Source organism: Accipiter gentilis, chromosome 1 (genome assembly GCF_929443795.1).
Source record: "Accipiter gentilis chromosome 1, bAccGen1.1, whole genome shotgun sequence".
Taxonomy (NCBI): domain Eukaryota; kingdom Metazoa; phylum Chordata; class Aves; order Accipitriformes; family Accipitridae; genus Astur; species Astur gentilis.
Window position 1 is genome coordinate 23,373,945 of NC_064880.1, and position 20,700 is coordinate 23,394,644.

General features: G+C 43.4%; 1 protein-coding gene across 4 annotated transcripts in view; it reads left to right on the forward strand.

The window, feature by feature from the left end:
* The window catches only part of PLCL1 (phospholipase C like 1 (inactive)), a 213,417-nt gene that overhangs the window by 157,498 nt on the left and 35,219 nt on the right, over window positions 1-20,700 (forward strand). For all 4 annotated transcript variants that reach the window (XM_049813817.1, XM_049814071.1, XM_049813901.1 and 1 more), the window contains 2 exons: window positions 8,770-11,241; window positions 13,437-13,640. In XM_049813817.1, the coding sequence (XP_049669774.1) occupies window positions 8,770-11,241; window positions 13,437-13,640 (2,676 nt within the window). The remainder of the gene's footprint in view (window positions 1-8,769; window positions 11,242-13,436; window positions 13,641-20,700) is intronic.

Consider the following 20,700-nt stretch of genomic DNA (forward strand, 5'->3'; position numbering starts at 1 on the left):
GTGTTTTGGAAGGACATTGTGGCAGTGTCCTCTGCACTTGGTGCAGAGCTGTCATATCTCTGACTAGCAAAAGAGATGAACATTAACGCTGTGCTGAGATGTACAGATACTGCAGTGCTCGTTTTCCTATTCCCTGGGGCCATGGCAGCCCTTGTGCAGGGTAATGCTATAACTCTCAGTGAGCCTGCACAGTGTTTGACAGCAATGTTTTAGAGCCATCCTGGTCAAGGTGCTCAGAGCTGTCAGGAGGATGCTGAGACACCAGATCTTTGGTGTGTTCCAGATGTTGGTCTTGGATCATCTTTTTTTTTTTTCTGCTGTAGGTTCAGGCTGATTACATGCCCTGTGCACTTGCAATGCCTTTCCTCCATGTCTGTATGAAGAGTGGGTGGAGCATGGCTTCCCATCTGTCCATTCTATGGGGCATCTGGCCATTTTCTCCAGATGTAGCTCTTTCTACTGTGACCCACATTTTGGTCAGTACAAGGTCCCATTGCTGCAGTCACCTCTGTAAACCTGAAATCAAAGCAGAAGCTTTAAGCAGGTATAAACGAGGAAAGTTCATGTTGCCTGAACTCCACCAGTTACTCTTGGTGCTGGCTTGTCTCCGGATTGGATTTAAGGCATGCATTTGATCTATTACACCTAAGGAACTTGGGACCTTTCAACCTGAGAGACTCTTTTCCTGAGCCACCTAGTAAGAGTGGTGATCAGCTCAAATATTCAAAATGGGTACTTAATAAGGACCCCTGATTTGGTTACTCACCTCTCCTCCCTGGTCTGAAACAGCACTATCTGTTGGACTCTGGTACAGACTGCCCAGTACAGCTTACTTATCTGCAGTTAGGGGGAGGGAGGGAGGAGGGAGGAGCTCTGTAAATAGACACGCTTTTTAATTTTTGCCTCACATGCATTCAAAGGAGAATCTGTAAAAGAACAAGGGTTTGTACAATGGAGGTCTCCTGGGAATGCTGCAGCCGAGATCTCATTTTCCCAGGGCTTGCTGCTACTGCTTCTGCTTGAAGACAGAAAGTGTCTTTCTCAGGTTTATATTCCCTTAGAGCATGGAGATAAATTCAATCCATGTCTACCATGGCCTCGGAGACTTGTGTTACTGCCTGTGAGCAACCCAAGTACTTGGAAATAACAGAGTGCTTGGGAGTGGCAGTGGTTGGAGACATTGCATCCAGGGGGCTGTGTCAGTCCCTTCCAAACTGAAAGCCTCCTCCGAACTGGAAGTAGATCTGGCACTTGGGGTGTCATAAGTGAAGGTTTTGTTCCACAGGGAGCATGAAGAGGATCCACGAAAAGTCTTCTGCATCAGGTGGGCTCTTCCATAGGGTTATATGGAGGCGTTGTGTGTATGTATTGAAGTGTCATCCAGGAATTCATTTCTCACTGTAGGTGTTGCTTAATACATAAAGGGATAGGCACTTACACCTTCATTTAAGGACTGTCCTTTTGGAAACCAGTTGGATGATGAAGTGTAAAGAGAAAACTTCAGGAACAATGGCAGCAGAAGGAGCTGTGAAGTGGTAGCCTCATTACAGGCATTCACGTTCTTGTGCTCTTGGAAGCTTCTTGACTTTGGCTTTGTGGCCCTAATTATAAAAACAAGTAGAAGTAGTAACTTAAGTGTCCTACCATGCCAGAAAATAAACCCTTCTTGCATTGCATGGTTTCCATTTCCAAAAAGTGTTTCCAGATGGAGACTTCATGTGCTGCTGCTTTTTTCTTTTGCTCTTATTTTTCATTTAAACAGCAAAGGTAAATTTTCTTCAAGGCAAAATTGACTAAATTTGGCAATGCCAGTGCTTTAAAATAGAAAAGAAAAGAAGAAAGCAGACACACAACAAAGCATTCCTTGAACAGCAAATCATTTTGGTTCAGATGTTTTTCTCAAAGATCTTCTCCAGACATCCTTCTCTAGCTCTCTCTAGACTTACACTCCAGTATTTGAAAGGGATTTTTAGTAACGGAGGTAAAGAGGAAAGCAGACAAGCTGTTATAATCTTGCCTCCTGTTGAAGTTCTCGAGTGGTGACTATTCAGCATCCCAGAATAGTTAAACTATTATCTTCATGCTGTTTTCCTGCCCTCGAGGTGCCCATTTTGCAGGGTGACATCTCCTCCCCTTTTGATGAGAAGCTGACTGTAAAGTCATTATTATAGATCTTGGTGACAGTCCACTACCCACACCCGATGTCTGGGTAATCCTGGGGAGTTGGGAAAAGCACACTGTAAATGCTGATATTACTGTTCCCCATGACACTTCACTTTACCTTGTGTCTGAGATCCCTTAGTCATTGCTTTCGCATGAATGATGATAGTGCTTAGGCTTCTGCGTGGAGCTTGAGCTCAAGTTAAACTGCTAATTAGTGACAACTAGCTGGATTTGCCGACATGCCAGCGAGTCTATTTTGGTATTTGGAAAATTGCTGGACACTGTGTTCTCATGTATCTGTCCATGTCGTATTTTTGGTCTGCCTTAAATTTTCTGTTTATTCCATTGCATGTGTATCGGCTTTTAAGAGTGAATGTGTTAAACTTTGGATCCAGTCTTTATTCCACATGTGCTCAAATCCCTGAATTGGCAGGAATTTTGACTTGAAGAGGCTACCGAGGTTGATCCCACAGCATTGACATCTGCTCTTGCAATCTGTTGGGCTGCAGAGTTAGCCCAAGTGTGACTGGCAGCATCCCTGTGGCTGCCTGCACCAGTGATGAGGGTGTTTAGTTGTTCAGCCCCTGTGCAAAGGTAGCTACTTTGTGCCGTGAATTGTCAGCCTGGATGAATTTTGAGTAGGTAACCTTTTCTTTGTTGTTCTGTGAGTTGTCACAGTGGATATCTGATACTTACATCCTATGGGCCTTGCCAAGAAAGATTAGAGGGAGTTCAGCTCATTAATTTGTTGTGATAGCAGAGGCTGTGAGGAGGACCGATAAAATCTGCAAAATGGGCAGTCCTGGAATGCTCTCTGAGGATGGCTAGAACATGGCTTGAGATTCACAGAAGAAAGCTTTGTGTGCTAATAATATCAGTTTCCAATGTTCATTGCTACCTGTAGTAATCACATCCTGGTACTGTGGGTTCAAGCTTTGAGCTGCATTTCTGATCAGATGGACTAAGCCTCACATGTGCATGAGCTCTGGTTACAGCCCTGGTGCCAACATTGACTTTCTGTGTTCTCTTGGATAGTTTATGTAAACCTTCCCTGCTCTGACTTCATTATAGAAAAATTACACCATCATTTGTCAACCTGCTACACAGTGCTTTGAGTGCCACTAGTGACTCACCGACTTCTTTGTTCAATGTCTAAAGGTACATATTCCCACGACAAGCACTGTAAAGCTTTAAGATTTTCGGGGACTGGGATTCTGTCTGTGTATAACTGAAATATCTAGAAGCACCCCCCAAAACCTCACACTGTAGAGCTAATTAGTTTCTCCTGGAAAAAAAAATAAAATCAGGTAATCAGTTGACCAGTTAAGTGGATATGTGGAGTTTCCAGAGCAGATAGCTTTTAGGATGCACCGTTTATCACCATCTATTTGTGAGGACAGACTAAGCTGTCTGTTATTGATTTCTTAGTGCTAGGTTCATGGGAAACGGCAAAGATCAGAATAAAGCTTCTCTTTTAGCAAAGGTGATACTCGCTGGTGAAAATGTGAATTGGTTTTGGGGGAAATGGCTCTTAACCTCACTTAACAAGTTTAGCTCTCGGCATCATTACTGAATTTCACATCCTTTCACAGAAGCCGTGCAGCTCTTTAAGGGCTTTTGGTGTCTTCGGGTAAGTGATGCTTTTTGCCCTTCTTATCCTCCTTAGCAGAATCCTGGAAGACTGTCAATGCTTTAGAGGTCCTTCAGATAACTTCATTTCAGACAAATAATAATTCATGAGCTTGACCTCTGTGTGCAGGGTTGCTATACAGCTCTTGCTACTGCCCTGTTTCTTAACTTCAGATCAACAATTTATGTCCTATAGTTTTGACAAAGGGGGTGGGATGAGGTAGAGAGCATGTTTATTCATATTTTTTTAATCCCACATATTTATTTCTGTTAGCTCTTTGATTTAAACAGCAGAATATTGAGTAGTCAAAGGTCAGGGTAGATGGGGTGGAGTTTTCCCACAACTGCTGATGGCTTACTGATCCCACTGTTTACACATACAGTCCCTCTGACGACGATAATGTGTTCAACAGGAGAGCTTCTCCTATTTTGGGAGTACGCTTAGATTGGAGCTCTGAATCCCTGCTTTAGAAACGTTTAGAAAATGTTAAGATGCAGTCAGGCCAGCACTCAGATATGTCTCCTTGGTGTTAACTGATTTCAGAGCAGCTGTGTGTACTCTGAAAGCTAAGCATATGTTGAAGTGGTCTTGTGGTTGAGGTCTTGAGGTATTTTTTGCATAATGGATATTATGCAGGCTCAGGAGCAGGAGATGGAGGCAGCCAGTTAGGTCACCTTATAGAGGGTGTCCAAAGAACTGAAGGAAACCATAGTTTGAGTCAATTTGAAAGAAGGGTCTTGCCTTGGAAAGCACAAGGTTTCCCGTGTAAGTAGGGATTTCATTTTTGTGCGTGTACATTGCATGCAAACTGGTTCTGTTTCCAATAAGTGTTTTGTATAGAGCTAGGTTATCTCTGGTAGAGAGGGTGTTAGGGTGGAAAATCTCCAAGTTAGTTGCTTGTTTTCACACTGATGTAAATTTCTTTTTTTGGCACACATCATCCTTCTCTGTCCCTTCCCTTTCCCTCTTCCATTGCCACAATAAATTCAGTGTCATCAGTACAAGTGACTGAGGATAAAGGGCAGTCCTAGGCCAGTTACTGTGTGGTAAGATCAATTTTGATGGACTTTTCATCTTGGGGAAGGATAGATGTTTCACCTCCAAGATTCAGGGGTACATCTCATTGTGCTTTCTGATTGCTTTGGTTAATGAAGGGGAACAAGTGCTCTTGTGTGGGTGAATACTGTAGAGAGGTTTTTTTGATAATTTGCAGTGTGAATGTTTTTGGCAGGTTACGCAAGAGAGCAGGTTTGCTATTTATTCGCATAAGATGTTGGCAGCTTTTAGTTCGCCAGGTGGCTGTACTTATTCCTGTTCTTAGTCTCCAGTGAAAGGTAAAACGGAGCAGGATCTTAGCCACTGGAGACACTGCAGCGCGGAAGTATTCTTAGCTGGATGTCTTGTCTTAGAAGAGCAATGTGTCAAAATTGGATTAAGGTAGAGACTTAAAGAAAAACAATAGCTAAACTAAAATTAGCAACCTGAGTCTGTAGGCTCAGCTGAACTAAGCTCAGCATAAGATCAGTGGAGAGGCAAACTGTATTTACATCATCTTCTCCAGGCTCTGATGTGAGTGGAGCCCAGTGGAGGGAGGACACTTCTTGAAGAAAACACTCCCCTGCTCCCCAGGGTGATCCCTTGGACCTGAATGTGTGTGGCCTGGCTGAACTGGGGTGTCAGGATCTGGAGATGCTTGTTCAAGCAGTGTGAATGTGGTAGAACAAAGGCGAGTGCCTAGCTTGCCAGGCTGAGCTCACAGAAACACATTTCGAGTTTTTGCAATACTAAAATAAATAACTTCTTGATAATTATGAATGAAAACTGTCACATTAAATCTAAATGAGCAGCTCTCACTTCCAAAGACTGAGTATGTTCCTATTCTGTAGAGACCAAGAGGGGAATAGCAGATGCAGTAATAAGCTCAGTTAGCAATTGCAGTTTTGCAGGGTTTGTGTGTATTGTACAGGTGATTGGGGAGATTGTTAGTATCAGTTAAAATAATCCTATCAATGTCAATAATACTGAAATCTTGTTAATTTTAGGCAATTAGTCCATGGATTAGACTTAAATGCTGTTCAATTGATTAAAAGATATGGGGGAAGTCTTAGTCAGAGATGAAGAACTGCTGTTGTACAATTCTGATGTTTCTTACATACCACCAAGTACGAAACCAGAAGTATCCATCAAAAATAAAAGCAGGGAAAGAGGATACAGAGGATAATCTAATTCCCTCTGAAATCCCTGAGGGGTTAAGACTGAATGTTAAAAGGCAATTTTTGTTGATTCTGCATGAGGCCAATTAGTTGTTTCCCCACCTTAATACCCAAAAAATAGCTGATTAATTCCGTGGCTTATTTTCATCAAAAAGCACAGATATCTTGGAACTAAAAATAAACAGCTTTTATTTTTTAGCAGAAAAAAATTAGTAACATAACAACTCCTGCCTCTCTAGCAAAGACAAAATGGCAGACCTGTGGCTAAATCAGTTATGCTGCTCTGATGAGTTTTCCAGTCTGGCCCTGAGGAACCACTCTGCATCAAGGAATGAATCACTGCAGATTCAAAGGCCATTAATACATCTTTCTATATGAGAAAAATAATCTTAATTAATAATCAATCTTAAATCTAAATATTGCTCTTGTAAACCTAAAGAAATAAGAAGGAAAAGGCTCTTCTAGAACCCAGGGGGTAATCGGCTTCATTCGTTTGTATTCATTAGCATCTATTGCTTGAAGATTTTCATGGCCATAGATGTGTATTAAAATGCAGTCTCTTAATGCAAGAACAGAATATTTTAGCAGAAAACTGTAATTAAAAAAGTAGCTGACCTGAGGCACTTGCTTCATTGACTTTCCTCCTATTTTTTTAAGACCCATTCTCATAATAAGTTCTACAATAAATGGTTAGAGTAATTATTCTTGACAGTAGAAGTCACTGTATCAGTTCAATGAGAAATCTTTAGCATAAGAAGTTTAGAGGTTTTGGGTTTGTTCCCAGCAGATCCCATGCCTTTAAATCCAGTTGTTGGGGGCTGGGGTTTTGGAAATATTTCGGATGTTACTGAATGAAGTGAGCCAATGACAATAGCAATTTTGTAGAAACATCTATACTGACTAGTTTGCTGAAAGTATCCTTGCAAACTTGCAAACAATGAGTAGAGATGTTCTTACAAGCACCAAGACTGATGCTCTGTGGCTAGGAGAGCTACAGAGGGTCCTGCTCAGGCACAGACAGCGCAGCGCAGAGGAAGGACAGAGATGGTTGGATGGAGGGCACTGGTCGAGCAGGGGTTGCATTTAGGATTTGCAGGGCAGTATGACTCGAGGAAGGGTGAATGACACAGCAGATAAATGGGAACTGCAGGGAATCAGCTCCTGGGGTAGGGGAGGGTAGTCCAGGCTGCAAAGGGTTTGGAAGTCAGGGGTTTTGGTGTCTCAGAGCAGGTCCCCAGGGGCTGTCAGGAGGCTGGTCCCTGGTGCATATCTCATGGCTGGGCCTGAGGACAGCGTGGTTGGAGGGCTGTGTGCCCATACCCAGCATCAACATTTCCTCACCTTGGGACTGACTCCTCATGTAGTCAAAATTCAGGCAGCAAAAGTCCCTTCGACAGCAGAAAGCAGAGAACTGGGAACGTATTGCTGGTAGCTGGGGAAATAGGAAGGAAAGCAATTTTAACAAGTGTTTCACTATTAATTACAGCCTTGAACGATATTTTTAAAATATTTGTGGTAGCTGTTGGATAGTTTATATACTAATGGAGTAGATGGAAATCATGCAGAGAAAAAAGAATGATTTGCAATTTATAATTATTGTGAAATGTTTTGAATTGATAATATGTGGGAAAAGATTTAAATTGAGTTGCTGCACTAAAATTACAGAAAGCTTTGCAGGCAGCTGGTTTTACATCCAGCAGTGAGTAGGTCGTTGATACTGAAAAGACAGTCACACGTGTCTGGCTAAGTATTCTCTCAAGAGGAGTTAGAATACATTCCCTAAAAAAAAGCTTTGGGTTTCTTGCCTGGTTGTCCATTTTCCCACAGTGTTTTGTGGTCCTGGTACACAGAAGCGACTAACATGGCTACTTTTCAAAGCAAATGGGGAGATGAGAGTGTGAAGTAGGTTAGAGCTGAGCACAGGGGTACGTGGGGCTCCCACGAGAGCAGCGATGAGAGCTACGCGGTTGTGCATGCAGCAGAGATGGGCTTCTCAGCTTAGTGAGAACGTCCTTTGCCAAAGGACACTAAAACATAGAAATAAGAAAGCCCAGACTCTCCTGGGTGTGTATCTCGGGGGTCTGACTCATGACTGTTGTTTGGTTTTGTTTTAGTTTCGCTTGAGGTGTCCAAGGTTGCAGAAAAGAGGCAGAATCGAGACAGGATGCTCATCTGCTGAGCACCAAGCTGTCACGTGTGCCCCGCAGCACGCTGACCCGTCCCAGGCCCTCCTCCCAGCACTGCTGAGGAGAATTCTTTCTTCCCCTTCTCCTCCCACATAGGCTGAGACTCTTTTCTCATGCCTTTTTATGCCAAAGCTCCTCCTTTATTCATGGTATCTCTTAAATTCTGGTGAGATCCACCCCACTCCTGGTTACGCAGACCTTAACCGGGTGCTGGAGCTTCCCGTGAAACCCCTCTTCCCATATGTATCTGTTTTGAAAATGTATGTGACACAACCGGATGCCACCCCCTCACAGCTGTAGTGAGTTGCTGAGATCTGGAAGGCAGTTTAACAGCTGCAAATGTCACTCATGAAAACTTGGTATCTCTAATGCTGCAATCAATCAAGTCACTGTATAGCTCCGTATATTTTATAGCTCAGTAGGGAACTAAATTGTGGGAAGGGATAATATGTTGTGTTTTGAGGTTCATAAGAACATGAACTATCTTTACATAAACATATCTTCTCTATTATTTATGTACTTGTGGAACGGCCAAAAAAAACTTACTCAGTCTTTTTTTACTGTAATTATTCCACAGGATCCTTCAAACCAAAAATGTGGAAGAAAGAAAACAGTGTCCTTCAGCAGCATGCCATCAGAGAAGAAAATAAGCAGCGCCAGCGACTGTATCAGCTTTATGCAGGCTGGGTGTGAATTGAAGAAAGTTCGTCCAAATTCCCGGATTTATAACCGGTTTTTTACTCTGGATCCTGACCTGCAGGCTCTTCGTTGGGAGCCTTCCAAGAAGGACCTTGAGAAAGCCAAGCTTGATATTTCTGCTATAAAAGAAATCAGACTAGGGAAGAACACAGAAACGTTCAGGAATAATGGACTCGCAGACCAGATTTCTGAGGACTGTGCGTTGTCGGTAATTCATGGTGAGAACTACGAGTCCCTTGATTTGGTTGCCAATTCAGCTGATGTGGCCAATATTTGGGTATCAGGATTAAGGTACTTGGTTTCTCGTAGCAAACAACCCCTGGATTTGATGGAAAGCAGCCATAATACCCCACGATTTGCCTGGCTAAAAGCTGTATTCGAAGCAGCAGATGTTGATGGTAATGGCATAATGTTAGAAGATACATCTGTGGAGCTAATAAAGAAGCTTAACCCCACCTTAAAGGAATCAAAGATTAGATTAAAATTTAAGGAAATCCAGAAGAGCAAAGAGAAACTGACAACACGAGTAACGAAAGAGGAATTTTGTGAAGCATTCAGTGAACTTTGCACAAGACCTGAAGTTTATTTCTTACTCGTGCAGATATCTAAAAACAAAGAGTATTTAGATGCCAATGACCTCATGCTGTTTTTAGAGGCTGAGCAAGGAGTGACCCACATAACAGAAGAAATGTGTCTAGATATTATACGCAGGTATGAGCTTTCTCAAGAAGGGCGATTGAAAGGTTTTCTTGCGATTGATGGATTTACTCAATATTTGTTGTCCCCAGAATGTGATATTTTTGACCCAGAGCACAAAAAAATTGTCCAAGACATGACGCAGCCTTTGTCACATTACTACATCAATGCATCCCACAACACATATCTCATAGAAGACCAGCTCAGAGGGCCAGCTGATATCAACGGTTATGTCAGAGCTTTAAAGATGAGTTGTCGGAGTATTGAACTAGACGTCTGTGACGGCCCAGATAATGAACCCATTATTTGTAACCGTAACAACATGACATCGCCACTTGCCTTTCGAAATGTTATTGAGGTAATAAACAAATTGGCCTTCTTTGCTTCAGAATACCCCCTTATTCTCTGCTTGGGAAACCACTGCTCAGTACCACAGCAGAAGGTAGTGGTGCAACACATGAAAAGGATCTTTGGAAACAAACTATACACAGAGGCACCTTTATCCTCAGAAGTCTACCTCCCATCACCCGAGAAACTGAAAATGAAGATCATTGTGAAGGGGAAGAAGCTGCCCTGTGACCAGGACATATTAGAAGGAGAAGTCACGGATGAAGATGAAGAGGCTGAAATATCCCGGAGACTGTCAGAGGACTTCTCAAGGGAACCGAAGCTGATCTGGCTCTGCAGGGAATTGTCCGACTTGGTGTCCCTATGCAAGTCTGTCCAATACAAAGACTTTGAGACATCCATGAAAGCCCAAAATTATTGGGAAATGTGCTCCTTCAGTGAGGCAGAAGCCAGTCGGATTGCAAATGAATACCCTGAAGATTTTGTCAACTACAATAAAAAGTTTCTGTCCAGGGTGTACCCAAGTGCTATGAGGATAGACTCTAGTAACTTAAATCCTCAAGATTTTTGGAATTGTGGTTGCCAGATAGTGGCAATGAACTATCAGACCCCAGGGCCCATGATGGACCTACACACTGGCTGGTTTCTACAGAATGGGGGATGCGGGTATGTTCTCAGGCCTTCAGTAATGCGTGACGAAGTGTCTTACTTCAGTGCAAATACCAAGGGCATTGTTCCGGGGGTCTCTCCCCAAGTCCTACATGTCAAAATAATCAGTGGTCAGAACTTTCCAAAGCCCAAGGGTGCATGTGCAAAAGGGGATGTCATAGACCCCTATGTCTGCATAGAAATACACGGCATTCCTGCAGACTGCACTGAACAAAGAACTAAAACTGTTCAGCAAAACAGTGATAACCCCATTTTTGATGAAAGCTTTGAGTTCCAGATCAATCTACCAGAGCTGGCCATGATCCGTTTTGTTGTTTTGGATGATGACTACATTGGGGATGAGTTCATAGGGCAGTACACCATCCCTCTGGAGTGCTTACAGCCTGGATATAGGCACATACCGCTGCGATCTTTTGTTGGTGATATCATGGAGCACGTTACCCTCTTTGTTCACATTGCTATAACCAACCGAAGTGGAGGCGGGAAGGCCCAAAAGCGCAGCCTCTCAGTGAGGATAGGAAAGAAAGCAAGGGAGTACACTATGCTGAGGAACACCGGTCTCAAGACTATCGATGATATCTTTAAGTTGGCAGTGCATCCGCTACGAGAGGCTACTGACATGAGAGAAAATATGCAGGTATGACACTTCCGTCACGTGCATTGGTGTGTCCTGAATGTGGAAGTGAATGTCCTGGTGCGAGCTGCTGGTAGGGCTAACTTGCTGAAGCTGGTGGAAACTGGTGAAGCTTCCAACCCACAGGTCTTGTCAACCTTTAACTGGACGGCAGAAGGCTGATAGTTACGGGTGCTAACTAACAAGAAAATGTGGGATTAGGCAGAAATGTTTCAAAAATTAATATGCCCTCTCCAAACACATGCTTACTGGTTGTGTTTGTTGAGAAATCAGAACTGAGGGTACATTTGTGTCCCCATGCCTCAGGTGTCAAAAACTTCATTTCCTCGCTGGTCCTGGAAAACGTCAGCAAGCTTTTGTTTTGCTAACTGAGTGAGGGTTATGGTCTTAATTTTCTTTGTCTGGGTGAATATAAGAAACAGTCAGTGGATGTGTCGTTGAGGTCTCGTCTACACCAGAGAAGCCCACTGTGCAAAGAGCAGCACGTTTCCCTGAGCGTGTGTTGCCACTGTTTGCCCGAGGGCTGCAGATGTTCAACGTAGGCACTGAATGCCACTTGGGTTGCAATTTCCTCCCTGCGAAATAGCCGCGTTGTCTCAGTTGGCTGAGTGCCGGCACAGACACCGGTGCCGTGTCTTGGCTCAGAGGGTCTCCCGGCACCGCTTCCGCCCGCCCGTGCTGCTCCAAGAGCAGCCGGAGCCTGCTGCGGCCGGCAGCGTCAGGGCCCAGGTGCACAGCACCGTCACAGCTGCCTGGGTTAGACCTTCGTGGTCGGCAGGAGGTGGGTGAAGCGGCGGCGAGGCCAAACAAGAACCCACCTGCCTGGTGCTTGCCTCTGTGGGTTGGTTAAGGGGCGGCTCAATTCAGAGGTCCAGGCGCTGCCTAGAAACAAAACTGAGTAGCATTAAACAATGAGTTTACTTTAAAAATAGCTGAAATCAGCCATAACTATCTCCTTGGTAAAGATACAGAAACAATTCATTTGTCTTTGTTGAAAACAGGGGAAAAACGCATAGCACTTCATTGACCCCACTCTTCTGGACAGAGTCTAAAGCAAATTAAATGTTGGCAGCTGGAAGAGTTTACAAAATGACATAAGTTTTAAATCACTCCCAAAGGAATAGTTTAAGCATATTTTTAAGAATGGGAAACTTCCCAGCCTTTCCTTTCCTTTCCTGCAGGCCTTGAAAGTAACCAGTTTGAACCGCTGACTCCACCTTCTGTCTAGGTCAGGCACTATATGTGAACTGTATAAAAGAAAATATTCTGAATCTAACTCATTAATGTACCTTCCAAGCAAAATTTCAGTGCAAGATCTTGTTCTGGGGAATGCTTTGTAAAGACACAGTCATTAGATTTAACTGTGTGCTAATGTATTTGATTAATGAGAAAAGCCTTTATTAATTAGCTGGGCATTTTCTGATGACTTTTTTCAGCAAGATCTGTGGGGAACATTTACAAGGTATGGGTTATTATAATACTCTCTTACTTAGATGTTGCGCATCTTGGTCACTCATTGTAGGACTAGAGAAGCTAAATGATGAGGGCATGTCAGCCATACATCCACTGACTTGATAAATAAATAAATCCTGGTATGCTAGTTTGGTTTGACCTGTATATCCGGTATTGATTTTCTTACATGTGACCTCTGAAGGGGAAAGAGTGTTTCTGTTTCTTTATGATGTGGTAATGTAAGGCTGAAAACAAAGTGGTTTTTTCCTGCTTGCCTTTCCCATGGGAAATACAAGGTCTGTCGAACTCGTTCTTGCTGGAGGATGATAATGACGGGAGAACGAGGTGATTACAGCATCAAAAGCAATTGGAGTCTGAGCAGTTGGGAAGAGAAATAGCATTTTAGGCCGATGGTTTAATATGCTGGGGACCAAAGCTTGTCCCTGTTGGGGCTGGATTTGCAATGCAAAGTAGCTGCAGAGCTGGCAGCTGGGATACCTGGGCCTGGGGGAAAGCTGGGGCTGGCAGTAGGCTTGGGGAGCTGACTGGGAATAGGGCTGGCTGGGAATTCCTCTGTGTGCTGGCACCCTGGGGTCCATGGGGGGCCCAGGGATTGCGGGCAGCAGGGTAGCACTGCCCTGCATCAGCGGGGAGAAGCAGGCAGAAGCTGACCAAGTACTGGCAGGTAGGGGGAACCGAGTGGCAAGCGGCAACATGCGCTCAAGTCTTTCTTTTCTTTCCCTCAGAATGCTATGGTGTCTGTCAAGGAGCTGTGTGGGCTGCCGCCCATCGCAAGCCTGAAGCAGTGCATCCTGACCCTGTCCTCGCGGCTTGTGAGCAGTGACAACGCACCCTCCGTTACCCTCTGCATGAAGGACGCGTTTCCTTACCTAGAGCCTCTGGGGACCATGCCCGACGTGCAGAAGAAGGTCCTGGCAGCATATGACCTGGTAGGCGCTTACCATTGCTACCTCTGCCTTTCCCCGCCATTTTGAACGCAACAGGTGACGCTCGCTGGCTTTCACATGCCCAAACGTTTCAGTTAAATGGACGAGGCTCTTGGAATGACTTGGGCTATGCAGAATTGTTCTTTAATCACCAAAATGCCACACTGGGCTTTTTGTTGTTGTTTCTGTTTTCTAAACACGGTTGTGGCTAGCACAGGTTGGCACTTGAAGAGGACTTTGTTTACAAAAATAGCAGCGATTCAGCGTGTACTGGCAGCTGGTAGTCGCTGTCCTTGAGAAGTGGCAAGATGTGTGCGCTGCCCTTCGCTTGCCTCTCCACAGCAGAGGGCAAGGCCATTAGACAGGGAGCTGCAGCATGGTCGTTCCTGGGCAAAGCTGAGCCGTTCCCTTCCCGACGCCTTTCATCAGCACTGTTAAGTTGTGGCCGTGTCCCTGCCAGACCAAGTCAGTGTTGCCTTTGGGGAGGGCATGGCAAAGTTGGAATGGAAGTTTTGCAGCGCCCATTTTTTTGCATGGGGAAGGAGAGATCAGTGTGGTACAGGAATAATTATAGAAAGGTAGAGAGACGAACTGAAGTCATTCCAGATGAATGCTGCTGCTCAGCCTCGTATGACATATGTCACTGCTGTGGGTGACTGAGCAACAGCTGTGGGTGACTTCCAGCAGCAGAAGTTGCTGTCACATTGTGCCTCCTGGGCTATGAGACTGCCCCATCGCTTCCCATCCTTAGTAGATGGTCTGTAGCAACTGATAGAAAGCCACATAGTTTTGTAAACCCTGACTTAAATATCACACTGGGGCAATCAGACTAAATCACGATGCATGTCCAGTGCACGACAGTTATTTCTGCAGCTTATGTTTGTAAGGACTAAAACGGTTGAATAACTGGGGGGCTCTCGAATTGCTTCCAGAGTCCCTGAAGTGTTGCGAAGAGTGATCACAGCTTTGACCACGTATTCAGTGTGCCAAATGCTTGCCTCCTTTCCATCTCATTTTTTGCTGTTACAACACACTTTTCAGGTGAAAATCAGCTTGGGGGGAAGAGGGAGACACTGATGAGAAATACTAAAAATACTCTGAAATAACCCTTGGGTTCCTTCCAGAGTAGTTTATATTACTTGAAGGTGATTAAGTTGTGGTAATAAAATACTAGCTGTGACAATACCAGAACGAGGATTTGCAAATCCAGTTGATTGCCATATTTTAGGTTGGACTTTTTTTGAATAGATTTGTTACATGGTGTGATGTCTGTCTGAAGGAGCAAATACCACATAAATAAGAGATTTTTCTGTCTTTGGAGGCCTACTCAATGGAGTTTTACCAGAATGAATGTGTCACTTCTTATCTTTGTAATTATATACTGAAGAGTACACATGGGACGTTTCAAGGCCTCCTTGTGCTTTGGAAACCGTTTTTCAATTTAAATAGGTGAAAGGCCTCTTTCGGATGCAGACAAAAACACTTGTATAACTGTTTTAAATAATGTTTGCTCTCACATTTGTCTCTGATGGAAGAAGATGTACTTTGAATGTCAAGAGACAGTACAAGGAGTTTAAAATCAGAGGGCTAAAAAAGAGAAGGGAATTCTTCTGTGCCTATGTAAGGGTTGATTTGAGACGTAATTCTGGTTAATGAGAACAGGATACTCTAAATTATTTTTACTCACTTTGTCTGGCTGGGACTACCTCTTACTTTGCTAAAACTATTTGCTTCTGAAAAAGCAAAAGCCAGATTTAATAAATGGTTTTGCTACATTTTGGATATTTGCCTTTTGAGGTAATGCCAGCAGCAGAATATTGAAATCTATTTTGCCTTTTCTGTGTTCAAAAAGAATGAACTGTCTCTATCAATCTTGATATTTGAAAACACAGTGTGGCGAGGCGTTGCAGTTTTGATGTTGAGAAAGGGCTCTTCCTTGCTATGGTGTTTGTAATGTAATAATCCAAGGTGTGTTTCTTTTTAATAATAATTTTTTTTCTCTCCTTTTTTTTTTGTGTGCAAATGAGAGCACAAGGAGATGTTGGTGGAAAGCAATATGAATTATTTTAGCTATTTATTTATTTATTTATTTATTTTCAAGATATACTACTGTTCAGCCTTTTAAGTTGTTGATAAATATGGCTTCAAGGAACTGGATCCACAAATGCTTGCTGCATGTCTTTAATTCCCCAGAAACGTCTCTTCACTTCAAAGCACTTTTGGGGTGAATAGGCCTAAGAGCAATTTTAAATGCATAAAATAAAAGCTGTTGATGTTGGCCTCTCTCTTGTATGAATGGGCTGTACCTCTTAACTCCTTTTACAGTAAAATGGAAAGAAGTTTGTTCCTAAATCTCATAGTGGGAAGCTGTGATTGTAGGTCTGCCTCACTCGCTGGGCTCCACAGCACAGGTAGCGTGAGTATGGGGCAAACCCTTCCTCACCACCTCCAAAACCACCACAAATTTCACATTCTTTAAAAGTCTGCTTTGAAAATAATCTCTGATAAAACCAGCCCTAATGTGTTAGAATTTTTTCCCCTTACAGGAAATTGCCAACTGAACATACCTTCCCCAACCCCCCGGAAAGTATAAACTCTGCCTGTGTGTTTAATGGGGCATAGACAGGGCTGACAGTCCAGGCAAATGGCGGTGCAAGCGCTCGGAGACCTGCCACAATGATCTGGAAAACAATTAACTGTCTGTTCCCTCCTGCTTGGCCTTTGTCAGCAGGCGCGATAGACAAAGACAAAGACTGGTTTGTGCATTTTGTTTGTTTTTTCCTGTGTAATTAGTTTTACAATTGTGTTCTGCATTAAATACTTTCTTCTGTGAGAGGCCTTATTAGAATAAAATTTAATGTGCTTTTTTTAAGCACCTGGAATGATTTTTCAGGACTTTTTTTTTTTTCTTTTATGGTTGCATTGCAGTGGTTTAGTGGAACTTGACTGTTGCTGTGTCTCATGGAGGAAGAGGCTTCATTGATGATACTGGATTGTATGGGAGTTTCAGCAGAGGAGAGCAGGGAGTGAGATTTGCCAAAACCGTGAAAATAAGGTGGACTGTTGACAATACAGAGAAAACATTTTTTAAAAGTATGTCAGCTACCAGAAATACCATTTAGAACAGTTTATTTCAACTTACAGCTTTGGTTGATACCGTATATAGAGTATGATGAATGGATTCCAGTAATGTTGTCATTGATTCCCACACATACATCCTAGGATAGTGTAGCATGTCACTTACAGAGCTTTTCTTCAGACCTTTCCTTTCCCATGAGGAAGGACTCCCCCTCTTCCTCTCCCCCTCCACCTGCGTGCTCCCCCTCGTCAGTGGCCAGGCATGGGAAGATGCTCGCTCAGGTGGGCAGTACGTGCAGTGTGCCTTATAACCTGTCAAATTGATGCTGGTGTTCATTGATCACACCTAAAAAAGGAGATACTCAATGTGAAGAGAAGGGACGGGGCCCAGCTGGACCTGACAGATGGTTGAATTATTCATTGCAAACAGTTACCCTGTGAAGTTAGGATTTTTTTTTGGTTGAGAATTGTTGAGAAACAGATTGTGGTTTCTCTGTCTGCACGATACATTCATGTGCTGATGCAAGCATGCATGAGCTCAGGGACACTTGTGCACTTTGCTTTTCAGTTATTGGTGCAGCATTATTCTTCTTCCAAGATCAACTGATTGAATCGTTTGCAAATCAAAAGCAATAAACAAGTGATAATAAATGTTCTTGGTTTTACTCAATCTCCTGGCTTGTGTGCATACAGAAATTTTTCTAGAAAAATAAAACAAGCTCCCCAAGTATCTTTACATGTTTTTGGATCATAAACAACAAAAAGTATAAAAAAGGTTGAACAGAGAAGCTATTTGTAATATAATCTCATGCTGACGTTAACGTTTTTCTCTGTATTCAAGCCTCTCTACTGGAACTGATCTTGCTATTTTGGAGCAGACAGGTAAGGAAGGACAGCGTGTCTGTAGGTACTGTTGAGAGACAGCAAGTTAGTTAAGAATGTCTTGGCCAACATGGTGATGGATTGGGAATTTTTGAGCAGTAATATCTGTGGCACTGCTGGGGAATAAGTCAATGTATTTAATGGTATTGGTCCACGCTTGCTAGCAAAAGTCTGGGGTATGTTTGGAGAGGAACTGCTCTTTTTTCTGCTGTTCTTTAAGAGTCGGCCTTTTTGGGTTTCTTTGTCTTGATGCAGGTGTGATAGCTCTTTATTCCCAAGGAGAAGGTCCATTTTCGCAGTTCATGTTAATGCAAAATGACTAAATAGATTTTTGTGAGCTTTTCCACTGAAATTCATGTTTCAGCTGGGACAGAGTCATCCCCAGAGGAACTTTTTTCACAATTCTCTGAGCAGCTGAAGACAAGGGATATTGCAGAGCAGAGCATCGACTGCCAAGGAAGTGTCATAATGCACTGACGTCAAACACAGTCCAGTACATGGACATTGTCTTGAATTTGTATCTGTTTTTTCTGTCCAAAATTGGATATAGACTGGGAAAGCAATTATCCTGTTCCTTTCTCCACTTCTTATAATTCTCTTTTATGAGAATTATGAACTATGTCCCTTAGTCCTTTCTAAAATAGGACCTGAAAACAGTCAGATTAGACCATTTGTTACAGAACGAAGTTCCAGTTGGTTACTTTAGTTACTCTGTAACTATGCATAAGCATATTGAAAATTGACCCCTCCCCGTTCCTCTACTGCTCCTGTTGTTTCATAGAGGACTGGTCTTCATGCATCAGATCACATCCTGCAACACTCTGACACCATATTTCCCCAGAAATATTTGTAAGCAAAAATACAGAATTGGAATTTAAGGTGAACTTTATTCAGTTCCTTCTGCAGTTTGTGTCAATAATGTATATCAGATACTTCCAGCTGATGTAACCGTCCCTGATAACTGTTCCTCTTGCTGGGCTGTTGCAGGAAAAGGCTCAGAAGCCTGGCTTGGAGCATATTGGGACAGAGACAAGGTGGACTGGTGGCCAGCATTCCTTCCCATGTCCTTGCACCACGTGGACATCCTTCCTTTTTTGCAAGACTTGCCGGCACATGATTGCGTGCCTGGCTGTTTCTTGTCCCAAATGTCTGTAAGAAACGCTCAATGCTAAAGAGGAATAAGCTCAATTTGTGCTTCAGCTGTTTTTTCCAAATTGGTTGTATTTTTGTTTATTTTTGTTTGGTGGTGGGGTTGGGGTGGGGGTGGTTTCTTGTTTCTTTGGGGGTTTTTTTAGCACTAGAGGCACAATATGGTACTCCTTACCCGGGCAAAACTCTTCACTGTCAATGTAAGGCATAGGAGACTGGGACAATGGCCGTGAGGAGATACCTGAGAGAAAGCTTATTTTTAGTTTGATGTTCAGTCAGTTTCTGTTCTAAGCTTTGGAATATTTATGAGAGGAATCTGTGAACTCTCCCTTTTGTATCATTTATCTTCCCAGCAGGAACAGTGCTTTAATTTGCCACCAGGAGTTTTTCCTGTCCTTTTTTGTCTTTTTTGGTGAGACTCTGCTGTGTTAATTTCCTCTCCCCTTTTCAGTTTGTAGAATAGTTTGTAATGAGAAGAAGAAATTGGTCTCTAGCACAGGAGTTCATTAAAGTAAAAAGAAATAACATTTTTTATTCAGTTTGTAGTGATCCCATGATTAAACTGCCTTTAGTACGGACAATAAATAAGCCTGTTAATTTCTTGTGAGTAGAAATATGATGCTGTCAGTGTTAAACTATTTTAAATTTCACTTAAAATTTACTTATCTTTGTAATTAACACTTAACAGAAGTGGCAAAGTGAAGCATCATTCTTTCCGTGAAGCAATGGGATTTTACATTTTATATTGCATGCTGTATTTAGACGCTTAAGTGAGACAGGTCAGTGACATTTTCAGCCCGCGGTCTGTTCCGCTTTCTGGGTCTCATATACCAGACGAGAGCGAGCTCCCAGGTTTGTGCCAGCTCTTGCTTCCCATGCTTTTGTGAGAAACCGGCATGATTGTAACAGGGGGCTTCAGGTAGACTGAGGTGAATCAAGTTTAGGCTTCTTGCTTTCAGCATTGTGTAAGGATATTTAAATTAAATGAGCTATTTTGCAGAAAAAACCGAACCTGCGCAGATGAGGCTTTGTATTCCTCATTCCCATTAGTTTATTAAACGTGACGTACTTCTGGGACTCGTGCCGTGTGCATCTTTTGTCAGTCTGAACAACCCCTTATTCACTGCTTGTTGTGAGAGCATTTCTGGCGCCGCAGCCTCTCCAGGAGAGTCAGCACCTCCAGGCCTTGCAAAAAACTGTGTGTCCCTGCTCCCATGGAAACGTGGTGGGGGTCCCCAACGGGAGGAGCGGGGCCGGCCTTTGTTCCCGCAGAGCTCTGCGCTGCCGCAGCTGCCAAGCGAGCGCAGGAGGGACCAGAAGGGACCCCGCGCCCTCCCCGCGGGTCTCGGCCCTTGGGATGCAGGGCCCAGTGCTGAAATGAGCAGGATCCCAAATGACGTCAAGGTGTGTGGCAGTTTCTCCCATTCAGCCTTCTTCCCTTCTCCTTACCCGAATACGTGTACGCTACTGGTCAGCAAGGTAGCTTTTTAAGTCCCTATGCCAGAATCAGCTCTTGTGTGCTTTCACTCCCGTTTTTGTCCATTTTTTCCCCCCCTGTAGTTACGTTAAACACATCACTCAGTAAAGTTTATCGCCTTCTTTCTGACATGGGAAATGCAAGCTGTCCTGAGCAATCCTGACAGCTTCAGCAGCTGCTAAAAATTTCCTCACTGACTCCAAGTGGACCCAGAAACCAGCATCTATCCTCTAAAGGTTGCTTTTCAGTATATATTGCTTGGAGGTTAATCCCTTGAAGCTCAGCGTTGAGGAGTTAATACTCTGGTGGAGCATGAGTTTCCTGAGGGAGTAGGATGTCTCTTGCTCTTTGAGAGTCACTCACCGAAGCAAGTTGCCTTTTGGGAGCTGACATTAAACAGCAGCCTGACGGACTCCGGGCAGATGGCTGGGACTTACACAACTGCCCGAGAGCATGCTCGGCCTGGGTCTGAGCAGA